The 13,729-nt window shown below is 50.5% G+C and overlaps 1 protein-coding gene across 1 annotated transcript in view; it reads right to left on the bottom strand.

The window, feature by feature from the left end:
* MYO9B (myosin IXB) overlaps nucleotides 1-13,729 on the bottom strand; it is a gene marked incomplete at both ends in the record, with an annotated part of 75,268 nt that overhangs the window by 40,145 nt on the left and 21,394 nt on the right. Inside the window, 6 exons of the mRNA XM_080714900.1 lie at nucleotides 423-539; nucleotides 1,871-1,960; nucleotides 3,819-3,948; nucleotides 5,122-5,222; nucleotides 5,452-5,551; nucleotides 7,020-7,082. Coding sequence (XP_080571026.1) covers nucleotides 423-539; nucleotides 1,871-1,960; nucleotides 3,819-3,948; nucleotides 5,122-5,222; nucleotides 5,452-5,551; nucleotides 7,020-7,082 — 601 coding nt within the window. The remainder of the gene's footprint in view (nucleotides 1-422; nucleotides 540-1,870; nucleotides 1,961-3,818; nucleotides 3,949-5,121; nucleotides 5,223-5,451; nucleotides 5,552-7,019; nucleotides 7,083-13,729) is intronic.

Below are 13,729 nucleotides of genomic sequence, written 5' to 3'. Positions count from 1 at the left end.
AACTGAGGGCCTTGAACACACTGGGCAAGTGCGTTCCGCTGAGTGTGTGTGTGTGTGTGTTTCAGGGAATTGAACCTAAGGGCATTCTACCTCTGAGCCACACCTCCAGCCTGATTTTACTTTTTATTTGCAAAAAGGGTCTCACTAGGTTGCTGAGAACCACACAGAGTTGCTGAGGCTGGCCTCGAACCTGCGATCCTCCCGTCTCAGCCTCCCAAGTGCCAGGATCCCAGCCCTGCTCCACCACGCCCGGCACAGGTCTGTGCTTCCTTTCCGCCCTGGGCCCTTCAACTGTGTCCCCTGTCCTGTGCCCTGGGCCTGCCCGTTGGAGGAACCGGCCTCTAGCCCAACAATGACTAGCGGTTGGGTTCCTTGGCCGGGGCTGCGTCCACGGCGCCCTCTCCCCGGCCGAGCGTGCTCACCGAGACCGCCCCCTCCATGTCCTTCTTGTTGAGGAGGGCGTGGTTGATCCGCAGCACGATCCAGTCAAACAGGGCGCTGTACAAGGACTTGGCCATGGAGTCGCGGGCAGTGACGGCCTGTGGACAGAGGGACGGGAGTCTACTGCGGGGCCGGCTTGTACAACAGCCCCCCTTGAGCGGCCATTCTGGTCACCTGTGGTCAAGCACGGTCTGAAAATATTCGGTGGAAACAGGCAAACACGATTCACAAGCTCAGAATCGTGTGCCGCTCTGAGTCTCGTAATGTACTCTGGAGATGAGTTCATCCGACTCATCCCTGCGTGCAGCGGATCCTCGCCGTATACGCTACCTGCCCGGCAACTTTCACTAATAGCTCTTATTTTACTTTGTAACACCCCCAAAGTATAAGAACAGTGATGGTAACAATTCAGATAGGACACACAAGCTGTCAAGCCCTAACAGGGCTTTAAGTAAAAAAAAAAAAAAAAAAAAAAATTAAGGTTAAGTTTTGATTATTTTTTTTTGAGTGGTACTGGGGATTGAACCCAACGGTTCTACCACCAACATGTACTTCCAGCCCTTTTCCTGTTTAGACAGGCTCTGCAGTTGCCCAGGCTAGCCTTGAACCTGTAATTCCCCTGCCTCAACTTCCCGAGTTGCTGGCATTACAGGTGTTGGACACTATGCCCGGCACAGTGAGACGTTTTGAGAGACTCTACATTCATGTAGTTTTTTATGAGAATGCATTGTTGGCATGGTTTTCCTTTATTTTTAAAACATTTATTTATTAGTACTGGGAATTGAACCTGGGGGAATTTTACCTCCACACTCCACCTCAGCCCCGTTTTACATTTATATATTTTATTTTTTATTTTTTTGAGGGTCTGGGGATGGAACACAGGGGCATTCAGTCCCCAAGCTACACCCCCTGCCCTATTTTTTATTCTTTATTTTGAAACCGGGTCTCACTAAGCTGCGGAGGGCCTCACTGAGTAGCTGAGGCTGGCCGCGAACTGCGATCCTCTGGTCTCAGCCTCCCAAGTGCTGGGATTACAAGCGTGCGCCACCTTGCCCGGCTCTGCTTTCTATTTTGAAGCAGCGTCTCACTGAGGTGCCGAGGGCCTCGCTAAGGTGCAGAGGCCGGCCGCCAGCCTATGATTCTTCTGTCTCAGCCTCCTAAGTGCCAATATTACAGGCAAATGCTACCTGGGACGCAGCTGTCCTCTTTCATTATTAGTTGTTAATATCTATTTATGCCTAGTTTATACCTTGAGCTCTATCCTAAGTGTGTACAGAAACACATACAAGGCCTGTAGGGTTTGCTACGCCTGTGGCTCCAGGCACCTGCCGCCGGCAAGCAGCCACCCCAGGGGCTCAGGCGCACGGCAGGCCTCGCCGGCCCCATGTGCACAGGAGCAGGGCCCGCATTCTGGGCCCAGCTCACTCACCTCGCTCAGGCTGTAGGGCAGGATGAGCTTGTCGTTGACGGTCACCGCTTTTCTTTTGGTCAGAACCTCCACCAGGATCTCTCGCTTCACCTGCTCGGAGGCCCGGGAGGGAGGAAAGCACAGGAGGTGAGCGCTCAGCCAGCAGGTCTTCCACCGCCCGGCCGGCCCAGGGCCTGAGGGAGGAGGGAGGCAGACCCCGAGGGCTGCCGGCCTGGAGTGCCCTGTGCCCACGGCAGCACCTGGAGACCCGCACGCAGAGCTGTGGCTGCTGCAGAGGGTGTGTGTGTGTGTGTGTGTGTGTGTGTGTGTGTGTGTGTGTGTGTTTTGTGTGCGGGAACAGCTTTCCTGGCTCTCCCAGTGGGTGCACACACACCACCAGAACTCAAGCGAAGCTGGGGCCTGAATACATTTTCTTCATAAAAGGCTGCGCACAGCCTTGTGCACACGCCTGTAAGCCCAGAACTTGGGGGGTGCTGGGGCAGGAGAATCCCAAGTTTGAGGTCAGCCTAGGCAACTTAGTGAGGGCCTGTTTCAAAATAAAATAAAAGAGCCAGGCGTGGTGGCGCCTACTTGTAATCCCCGCGCTTGGGAGGCTGAGACAGGAGGATCGCGCAGGTTCGAAGCCAGCCTCAGCTACTTAGTGAGGCTCTCAGCAACTTAGTGAGACCCTGTTTCCAAATAAAATATGAAATAGGTCTGGGAGTGTAGCACGGAGGTAAAGGCATCTGGGTTCCATCCCCAGTACCAGATAAAAAAATAAAACAAAATAAAAGGCTTGGGAAGCAAGTCAGTGGCAGAGCGTTTGGCTGGTGTGTACGAGACTCTGGGCTCATCCCCAGCACCATTTGAAAAACAAACAAGAAGACGGAAAGATGGCAGAAAACAGAAAATTGCCCTGCTACCATGCACACTCGGGTCTGGGCGCCCTGGCCCTGGAGGGTGTTCTGTGCCGTGTGGGGGACTGAGCAACATCTCTGACCCCCACCCACCAGATGCCAGTAGTGACCTCCTGGCTGGACAACTAAAAGGCCTCCAGGCGCTGCCCAGCTTCCCCTGCAGGACGGACTCGCCCCAGCTCAGATTCCGGGAGCAGCGCTGATGAGACAGCGGCCTTGCCTATCTATGACTGCCCTGGTGGCTGGCTTGTTTTTGGGACCAGGCTCCCCTGTGTGGCCCGGATGGCCCTGCACTCCTGGGCTCCGGAGATCCTCCTGCCTCAGCCTCTGGAGCATCTGGAGCTAGAGCCACGGGACACTGCCCTGGGAAGCTGTGGTTTTTCTTTTTTCTCTGTTTTGGTCCTGCAGATCGAAGCCGGGGTGCTCTACCTCTGTGCTACATTCCTACCCCTATTTTATTTTCACTGATATACGGTCTCACTGAGTTGCTGAGGCTGGCCTCAAACTTGTGATCCTCCTGCGTCAGCCTCCTAAGTACTGGGATTACAGGGATGCGCCACCATGCCTGGCTTTCACGTCTGTGTGTTTTTTTTTTTTGGGTGTGTGTGGTATTGGGGGTGGAACCCAGGGGCCTTCTACCTCCGGGCTATACCCCTAGACCTATTTTGTTTTACTTGGAAACAGGGTTTTGCTAAGTTGCAGAGGGCCTCACTAAGTTGTTGAGGCTGGCTCTGAACCTGCGATCCTCCTGTCTCGGCCTCCCATGTACTGGGATTACAAGGTGCACCACCATGCCCAGCTCCACCTATGTTTTTAAAGAGCCTTTGCTTCAATGGCTGAAGTGGGAGCTCATCAGAAATGAGGACGGGCCACAGAGAAGGCGCGGGAGGAAGCGGGCATGCGGGCCATGGCTTTAGCCTTGGCTGGCAGAGGAAGGGCCGGCACTTGTTCCGGCATTGAGAGGCGGCCAGCGCCTCGAGCTGGACCTGACCGTTGGACTTGGCTGAGGGCGGGAGGCTGGTGTGCGGAGGGCCGAAGGCGGCCGGCAGTACCTTCAGGAGCCGGGACAGCGTGTCCAACACCTCAGGGGGCCCGACCTCTAGGCCTTCGTCACGGCCTGTGGCTCTTTTCTTGTAGGTGACGTTCCCCAGGTACAGGATGGCGGAGAGGACGGAAAAAATCCTGGGAAAGAGAAAGGGCGTATGTTGGGGCGGTGTCTGTGCATGCCGGACAAGAGAACTTCCAGGGTACCAGGCTGAATTCCGAAACCCAGCAAATGCCAGTGGGAACACACGGAATCGTGCTTCTCTCTGCGGAGAACGCTCTCTGGGGAACGTGACTTTAAATTTTTTTTGTTTTTGTTTTTTCCTGGGCGTGGTGATGCATGCTTGCGATCCCAGTACTTGGGAGGCTGAGGCAGGAGGATGGCGAGTTCAAGAACAGCCTGAGCTCAAAGTAGGGAGACTCTTATCGATCTAGAGAGGCCCTGTTTCCAGATAAAAACAAAACAGGGCTAGGAATATAGCTTGGAGTTAGAATGCCCCTGGGTTCAATCCAGTGCCACACACACACTCCAAAAAAATTTTTTTTTTCTTGGTGCTAGGGATTGAATCCAGAGGCATTCTTTGAGCTGCACCTCCAGCCCTATTTTTATTTTTTATTTGGAAACAGGCTCTCACAAAGTTACTGAGGTTGGCTTTGAACCTGCAATCCTCCTCTCTCAGCCTCCCAAGTACTGGGATTACAGGCGTGTGCCACCACACCCAGTTTACAGATGGTTATTTAGACTTCTTTTTTTTTGTTTTATTCTGTGGTACTGGGGATTGAACCCCAGGAGTGTTCTTCCTCTGAATTCTACCCCTAGCCCTATTTTTCCTTTGAAACAGGGTCTTACTATGTTGCCAGGGGACTTGCTAAATTGCTGAGGATGGCCGCAAACCTGTGATCATCTGTCTCAGCCTCCCAGGTACTGGGATTACAGGAGCGCACCACTGCTCCCGGCTTTGACTTCCTTTTTTGATGTTTTGGTGGGGGGGATAGAACCCAGGACACCTCATAAATACTAGGCAAGTATATGAGGTACACCCTGAGCCATATCCCCAGCTTTCAACCCCCCCCAAAAAACACCTTACACTGTGTTAAAACACGCATAACTTAAAATTTACCCTCTGAACCGTGTTTCGTAGTGTGAAGCACTTCTGCCTCTTTCTGGGTCGGTACCTCAATGACTGGTGGCTGGATACCTCTCATGTGCCCATGGGTACGGGCTATCCTGCTTTCTGCTGGGCTGAGGGTCAGATCTGGGGTGGGGGAGGGTGCCCTCTGTCGGCCACGGTGGCCGGCCCACCCACTTACTGCCTCTTGGTGGCAGGGAGGAAGCCCACCATCTCCATCGCCTGCTTCAGTCTCTCGAAGTCGTGTTTCAGGTCTTCTCCATCTTCGATCTTCAAGTTATGCTGAAAGAGACCGCGGCAGGCGCTGGCATCGTGGGCGCTTCCGGGCTGGCGGGGCGTGTGCGGGAGTGGTTTTGGCTGGAGCGCACGGGCAGGGCCCCGGGCTCAGGGAATAAATGGACTCCTTTATGCCGCCTCCTCCGGCCCAAGGCAGCCTCTGACCTCCCGGCAGCTCATAAACAGCCCGGGGGAACAGAGGTGGTGTTTGTGGCCGGGACTCGTGGCTGTTTACCTGGTTGAGGTAGAAATAATCTTCAGGCTGCTTGAGCTGAAATTCTTGGCGCTCTTCCTCGCTGACGCCGAGGAGTAAATAATAAAACACGTGGTAGTTCCTGTGGGTCAAAGCGGGAGAGAAGCCATTTTTGGAGGAGAAGCAAAGCTGCCTTTGCAAACCACTACTAATGTTTCTTTGGAGACCATACTAGGGAGAAGGAAGCACTTTATTATTTTATATTATTTTTATTTTGGGGGTACGAGGGCTTGAAATCAGGGACGTTCTACCTCTGAGCTACACCCCAAGCCCTGTTTCATTTTCATTTTTTACTTTTTGTGGCACCAGGGATCGAATCAGGGCATTCGAGCTCCGAGCCACATCCCCAGCCCTATTTTTAATTCTCTATTTTGAAACAAGGTCTAAGTTGCGGAAGGCCTCACTAAGTAGCTGAGGCTGGCCGTGAATCTGCCATCCTCCTGTCTCAGTCTCCCAAGTACTGGGATTACAAGTGTACACCACCAAACCCGGCTTCATTTTTACTTTGAAATAGGGTCTTTCTAGGTTGCTGAGTCTCACTACTTGCTGCAGCTGTCCTCAAACCTACGATCCTCCTGTCTCAGCCTCCCAAGTACTGGGATTATAGGTGTGGGAGTACACGCCTGGCTCTCTGATTACGTTTTACAAGAAAACTGAACTTGTTAACTTGTGGGGAACTGGGCATACGTCCTGCTCACTTGTCAATCACAGATGTTTATTTTTCCTTTCCTTTTGTGGTACTGGGGATAGAATCCATGGGCACTCTACCACTGAGCTACACTCTCACCCTTCTTATTTTTTTAAACTTTGAAACAGGGTTGTGATAGGCTGCCCAGGCTGGCTTCAAATTTGTGGTTCTCCTGCCTCAAACTCCCAGGTTGCTGGGATAATAGGCATCACACCCAACAATCAGAGATGCTTCTGTGTGTGTGTGTGTGTGTGTGTGTGTGTGTGTGTGTGTGTGTGTGTGTTGGATGGGTAATGATGGAACCCAGGGGCTTTCTACTGCTGAGCTACACCCCCAGACCTATATTCATTCTTTTATTTTGAAACAGGGTTTCACTAAGTTGCTGAGGCTGGCTGCAAACCTGCGGTCTTCCTGTGTCAGTCTCCCAAATCCTGAGATGACAAGTGTGTGCCTGGCTGAGATGTTTCGTCGTCCTCTTCTTTTTTTTTTTTTGTGGTACTGGGGGTGGAACCCAGGGGCTTTCTACCTCCGGGTTATCCTCCCAGACCTATTTTATACTTTATTTGGAAACAGGGTCTCACTAAGTTGCTGAGAGCCTCACTAAGTAGCTGAGGCTGGCTTCGAACCTGTGAGAACCTCCTGTCTCAGCCTCCCAAGTGCTGGGATTACAAGTGCGCCCCCACGCCCGGCCAGGAAAACTCTTAGAGAGGCACAAGGAGCGCGGGCTTGAGGTGGGGACGGGCCTGGGGAGGCAGGTTGGGCTTCCCCCGGGGTTCCTTGGACCATGGCTCCTTTGCCTGTTCCTGTGTAGGAAGAGGCTGTCTGGCGGCTGTGTTCAGAGACCCCAAGGGACCACCCGTACCTCTCATCCTTCTCCTGAGAGACCAGCCGAGACTTTTCGAGCAGGTATTTCTCGACGACAGCTCTGTCATTAAAAGAAAAAAGAAGGAACAAAAGGTTAGGTATTTTAGTATTGTTTTAATGCTCACGTTCCCCACCCCCAGTGCTGGGAACTGAACCCAGGGCTTCTGATCTCTATCCTCAGTCATACGTGGTTTCTTCAAGACCTAGAGCTTTTGCTGGGCATGGTGGCACACGCCAATCCCAGGACTTGGGAGACTGAGACAGGAAGATTGCAGGTTCACAGCCAGCCTTAGCGACTTACCAGGGTCCTCCACAACTTAGTGAGACCCTGCTTCAAAAACAAAAATTAGCCAGGTGTGGTGGCGCATGCTTGTAATCCCCGGGCTTGGGAGGCGGAGACAGGACTGCACAGGTTTGAAGCCAGCCTTGCTGGCTTAAGAGACCCTGTTTCCAAAATAAAATAAAATAAAATAAAATAGGTCTGGGAGTGTAGCCCAGAGGTAGAAGGGTTTCCAGGAACCCCAATACCACCAAAACAAAAAACAAAAAATAAAGTTGGGCATGTTGGCACACACTTATAATCCCAGTACTTGGGAGGCTGAGACAAGAGGATCAAAGGTTTGAGGCCGCCGGGCGTGGTGGCGCATGCTTGTAATCCCCGCTCCCCGCTCTTGGGAGGCTGAGACAGGAGGATCACACGGGTTTGAAGCCATCCTCAGCTACTTAGTGAGGCTTTCAGCAACTTAGTGAGACCCTGTTTCCAAATAAAATATAAAAAAGGTCTGGGAGTATAGCCTGGAGGTAGAAAGCCTCTGGGTTCCACCCCCAGTACCACCAGAAAAAAAAAAAAAAAAAAAGGTTTGAGGCCAGCTTCAGCAACTTAGTGAGGCCCTCTGCAATGTAGCAAGACCCTACTTAAAAAAAAAAAAAGCGCACACTTATAATCCCAGCATTTGGGAGGCTGAGACAGGAGGACCACAGTTCAAAGATAGCCTCAGCTACTGCCCTTAGCAACTCAGTGAGACACTGTTCCAAAATAAAGAATAAAATATAGGAGCTGGGCGTGGTGGCGTAGGCTTGTAATCCCAGCATTTGGGAGGCTGAGACCAGAGGATCGTGGTTCGCAGACAGCCTCAGCTACTTAGTGAGACCGTTTCAAAATAAAGAATAAAAAATAGGGCAGGGGGTGTAGTTTGGAGATCAACTGCCCCTGGGTTCCATCCCCAGACCTGCAAAAAAAAAAAAAAAAAAAAAAAAAAAAAAAATAGGGCTGGGCATGTAGCTTAGAGGTAGAAAGCCCTGGGTTCCATCCTCAGTACCCAAAGTAATAAAATAAAATAAAAGGGATGGGTGGTATAACTCAGAGATAGACTGCCCCTCAGTTCCAGTATCAAAATAAATAAGTAAGTAAATATATGTATAACAAGAGCCAGGTGCGGTGGCTCATACCTGTAATCCCAGTACTTGGGAGACTGAGACAGGAAGATTGTATAGGTTGGAGACTAGCCTCAGGAGCTCAGTGAGACCCTGTTTCAAAATAAGATATAAAAAGGGCTTGGGGTGTAGCCAGGCGTGGTGGCACATACTTGTAATCCCAGCATCCAAGACACAGACAGCCTCAGCTACTTAGCGAGGCCCTTCGCAACTCAGTGAGTGAGAACCTGTTTCAAAAATGCAAGGACTGAAAACTAGGGCTGAGGGTGTAGCTCACAGGTACAGTGTGGTACTGGGCTCCACCCCCAGTCAGTACCACAGAAAAGAAAAGAGCCTGGAGTGTAGTCTGGAAGTAGAATGCCCCTGGGTCCAATCTCTAGTACCAAAAATACAAAAACACCAAAAATATCAGGGCTGGGGTGTGGCTTAGAGCGCAGAGGCAGAATGCCCCCGGGTCCAACCTCTAGTACTAAACAAAACAAACCAAACAAACAAACAAACAAAACTCCAGCTTTCTATCACATGTGCCACCATGGCGTGGCCAACTGTAATTCCCTTGATGTGCCATAAATAAATGCAACGGATGGCACCTTGCCCTCTGCGTATCAACCATGAAAAGGAGGAACCTGGCTGAGGACTGCTGCCACCAGAGCTTGGGGATGAGCAGGGAAGCCAACGGGCACCATGGGAGGCCCCCCCGGGGCTGGGGCAGGAGAGGCTGAGCGTGCTAGTTCCAGGGTGAAGGTGCTCCCCAGCCCCGCCTTGCCAGCAATGAAAGGTTCTCTCTCTCTCTCTCTCTCTCTCTCTCTCTCTCTCTCTCTCTCTCTCTCTCTCTCTCTCTCTCTCTCCCCCTCCCTCCCTCCCTCCCTCCCTCCTTCCTTCCTTTCTTTCTTTCTTTTGTGGTACTAGAAATGGAACCCAGGGGCATTCTACCCCGAAGCTATACATACCCCCAACCCTACTTTCTATTCTTTAATTTGAAACAGGGTCTCACTGCGTTTCGAAGGGCCTAACTAAGTAGCTGAGGCTGGCTGCAAACCTCGATCCTCCTGTCTCAGCCTCCCGAATGCTGGGATTACAAGCGTGTGCCACAATGCCCTGAGAATGAAATGCTTTCTAATTGCATAAACAGGACTTTTTGCTGGGCGTGGTGGCGCGTGCTTGTAATCCCAGTACTGGAGAGGCTAAGACAAGCGGGTCGCAGGTTTGAGGCCAGCCTCAGCTACTTAGTGACTTAGAGAGACTCTGTTTCAAAATAAAGAATAAAGCTGGGCGTGGTGGCGCACGCTTGTAATCCCCGCGCTTGGGAGGCGGAGACAGGAGGATCGCGCAGGTTCGAAGCCAGCCGTGTGCTGGCTTAGGAGACCCTGTTTCCAAAAATGAAAATGTAAAAATAGGTCTGGGAGTGTAGCCCCGAGGTAGAAGGGCTTCCAGGAACCCCAGTACCACCAAAAAACAAAACAAAACAAAACAAAATAAAGAATAAAAAATAGGGCTGAGGGTATAGCTTGAAGGTAGAATGCCCCTAAATTCAATTCCTAGTACTGCAAAAAAAGGTGTTTGTTGTTTAGATTAGGTTTATGACTTAATTTTATTCATTTACTTATATAGATTCCAGCTGAAAATTTAAAGGTAGGATAACATTTCAATAGTTACATAGATCATTCATACACAATAAACTGCACATCCTTATTTTTGTGTGTGTGTGGTACTGGGTATAGAGCCCAGGGCAGTCTACCTCCGCGCTACACCGTAGCCCTATTTTTATTCTTTTTTTGTGGTACTAGGGATGGAACCCAGGGGCATTTTACCTCCGAGCTATATCCCTAGCCCCATTTTTTATTCTTTATATTGAAACAGGGTCTTGCTGAGTTGCAAAGGGCTTAAGTAGCTGAGGCTAGCCTCAAACCAAAATCCTCTTGTCTCAGCCTCCCAAATGCTGGGATTACAAGCATGTGCCACCACTCCCCGCTTCTATTTTTCATTCATTATCTTATTTTTTTTTTTTTATGTGTGTGGTATTGAGGGTGGAACCCAGGGTCTTTCTACCTCCAGGCTACACTCCCAGACCTATTTTATACTTATTTTATACTTTATTTGGAAACAGGGTCTCACTAAGTTGCTGAGAGCCTAAGTAGCTGAGGCTGGCTTTGAACCTGTGCGATCCTCCTGTCTCAGCCTCCCAAGCGCGGGCATTAAAAGTATGCGCCACCACGCCCTGCTTTTATTCTTTTTTTTTTGGGGGGTCTGAGGATGGAAACCAGGGCATTCAACCTCCGAGCTACAGCCCCTGCCCTATCTTTTTATTCTTTAATTTGAAACAGGATCTCACTAAGTTGCAGAGGGCCTAAGTAGCTGAGGCTGTCCACGAACCACAATCCTCTGGTCCCAACCTCCTGAATGCTGGGATTACAAGTGTGCGCCAACATGCCCGGATCCTGGTTTTTATTCCTTATTTTGAAACAACGTCTCACTAAATTGCAGAGGGCCTAAGTAGTTGAGACTGGCCGCTATTCTGCGACCTTCCTGTCCAGCCTCCTGGGATGACAGGTTTGCACCACCACCCCTAGCTGCATATACTTTTTGTTTTGTTTTTGGTACTGAGGATTATTGTGTGTGTGTGTGTGTGTGTGTGTGTGTGTGTGTGTGTGTGTTACTGGAGATGGAACCCAGGGGCATTCTAATATGTAAGCCACATCCCCAGCCCTATGTTTGTTTTATTCTTCATTTTGAAACAGGGTCTCACTGAATTGCAGAGGGTTTCAGTAAGTAGTAGCTGAGGCTGGCCGCGAACTGGGATCCTCCTGTCTCAGCCTCCCAAATGCTGGGATTACAAGCGTGCGCCACCATGCTCAGCTGGTACTGAGGACTGAATCCAGGGATGTTCTACCTCTGAGCTACACTCTCAGCTGTATTTTAATTTTTTATTTTGAAACAGGACTCTCTGGGTTGCTGAAAGTCTCACTAGATTGCTGAGGCTGGCCTCAAACTTGTGATACTCCTGCCCTAGTCTCTTAATACTGAGATTACAGGCATGTGTCACCATGCCCGGTACACAATTAATGCCTACAATTTGATATTTTAACACATATAAATACCCGGGGATCTGCTGCCAGCATTGAAATAACAAATAACTATCACCCCAAAAGGCCTCCCTTGCCCTCGTCATTCCTCCCTACCTCCCACCCCGCCTTCACGCAGCTGCCGGTGAGCTTTCTGCCACTATGATTCGTTTGCGTATGGGAGAATTTAAAAGAAATATTGCGCCGGGCGTGGTGGCGCACGCTTGTCATCCCCGCGCTTGGGAGGCGGAGACGGGAGGATCGCGCAGGTTTGAAGCCAGCCGTGCTGGCTTAAGAGACCCTGTTTCCAAAAATAAAATAGGTCTGGGAGTGTAGCCCGGAGGTAGAAGGGCTTCCAGGAATCCCAGTACCACCAAAACAAAAAACAAAACAAAACAAAAAACCAAAAAGAAATATAATTACGCAGTAGGCCCACTTTGTCTGGCTTCTCATATTCAGCAGTGATTCGGAGATTCAGCCATGCTGTAACGTTTATTAGAACCTCATTCTCTTCTATTCTTTTCTATTTTGAGACACTGGGTATTCTTTTTTGAACCCAAGTATTCTACCACTGAGCTGCATCCTAGCCCTTTTGTTTTTTATTTTATTATTTTTTTGTGGCACTGGGAATGGAACCCAGGGGCTTTTCTATCTCTGGGCTACACTCCCAGACCTATTTTATAATTTATTTGGAAATAGGGTCTCACTAAGTTGCTGAGAGCCTCACTAAGTAGCTTAGGCTGGCTTCGAACCTGTGCGATCCTCCTGTCTCAGCCTCCTGAATGCTGCGATTACAAGTGTGCGCCACCACGCCTGGCTTTTTTTTTTTTTTTTTTAAAGAAAGGCTCTTGCCAGGCGTGGTGGCGCACGCTTGTAATCCCAGCATTCAGGAGGCTGAGACCTGGAGGATCACAGTTCACGGATAGCCTCAGCTACTTAGTGAGGCCCTCTGCAACTCAGTGAGACCTGGTTTCAAATTAAAAGAGTAAAAATTAGGGCAGGGGGTGTAGCTGGGAGGTCAAATGCCCCTGAGTTCCATCCCCAGACCTGAGAGAAAAAAAAAAAAAAAAAAAAAAAAAAAAAAAAGGAAAGAAAAGAAAGGCTGTGTGTGTGTGTGTGGGGGGGGTACTGGGGTTCCTGGAAACCCTTCTACCTCCGGGCTACACTCTCAGACCTATTTTATATTTTTATTTGGAAACAGGGTCTCTTAAGCCAGCAAGGCTGGCATCGAGCCAGCGTGATCTTCCTGTCTCCGCCTCCCAAGCGCAGGGATTATTAGCGTGCGCCACCACGCCTGGCAGAAAGGCTCTTGATAAGTTTCCCCGGGGCTGGCCCCAAACTTACGATCCTCCTGCCCCAACCTCTTGAGTTGCTGAGATTATAGTTGTGCACCCATCAGATTTTTACTTTTTTTTTTTTGTGTGTGTGTGTGTGGTATTGGGTTGGAACCCAGGGACATTCCATCTCCGAGCTACATCTCAGCCCTATTTTTCATTTTTTTATTTTGACACAGGGTCTCACTGAGTTGCAAAGGGCCTCGCTAAGTAGCTGAGGCTGTCCTCGAACTGCGATCCTCCTGTCTCAGCCTCCCAAATGCTGGGATTCTAAGCGTGTGCCACTATGCCCGGCTTGCCAGTGTCTTCTGAAGAGCGGGAGACTGGTCCACCCCAGCACTAGGTTGGATCCAGACAGGCTGGTGTCCTGTTCCCTTGTGCCAAACAGTGAACGCGTGCCCTCCGAGCTGCGTTCTCGTAGGCCTTGTGAGAGGCTTGTGGCATCACAGGGGGCCCTGGTGCTAAAGGTTATGGGGGTGCTGGAGTAGGAACTGGGGGGCCTCTGCCGCGCAGTCTCAGTGCCACACAGGTGGAGTAGCCTTATCCGAAATGTTTGGACCCCAAATCCAGATTTTGATGTTTAAAAAATTGGTGTCTCTCGGCATTTATGTAATGAGCTACCTTGGGGATGGATCCCAGCCCAAACATGAATTCGTGACTGTCTCGTACACCCTTCCGTGTATCCTGAAGCTTGACTTGGCGCCATGTTCCGGTGCGCCTGTGTGCTACCTGCGCCCAGCCCAGGAGGCCAGGAGTGAGGTTTCCACCCGTGACGTGCTGATGTCCTTTGAGTTTGGAGTGTTTCTGATTTCAAGGTTTTGGATTGGGCTACTGGATCCGCAGAAGCGAGGGCAAAATGTTTCCTGAGGGCCTGCTCC

The sequence above is a fragment of the Muscardinus avellanarius genome, assembly GCF_963383645.1.
Source record: "Muscardinus avellanarius genome assembly, chromosome: 18".
In the NCBI taxonomy this organism is placed as follows: domain Eukaryota; kingdom Metazoa; phylum Chordata; class Mammalia; order Rodentia; family Gliridae; genus Muscardinus; species Muscardinus avellanarius.
The sequence above is the reverse complement of the archived record's forward strand: the minus strand, read 5'-3'. Positions and strand labels throughout refer to the sequence as shown.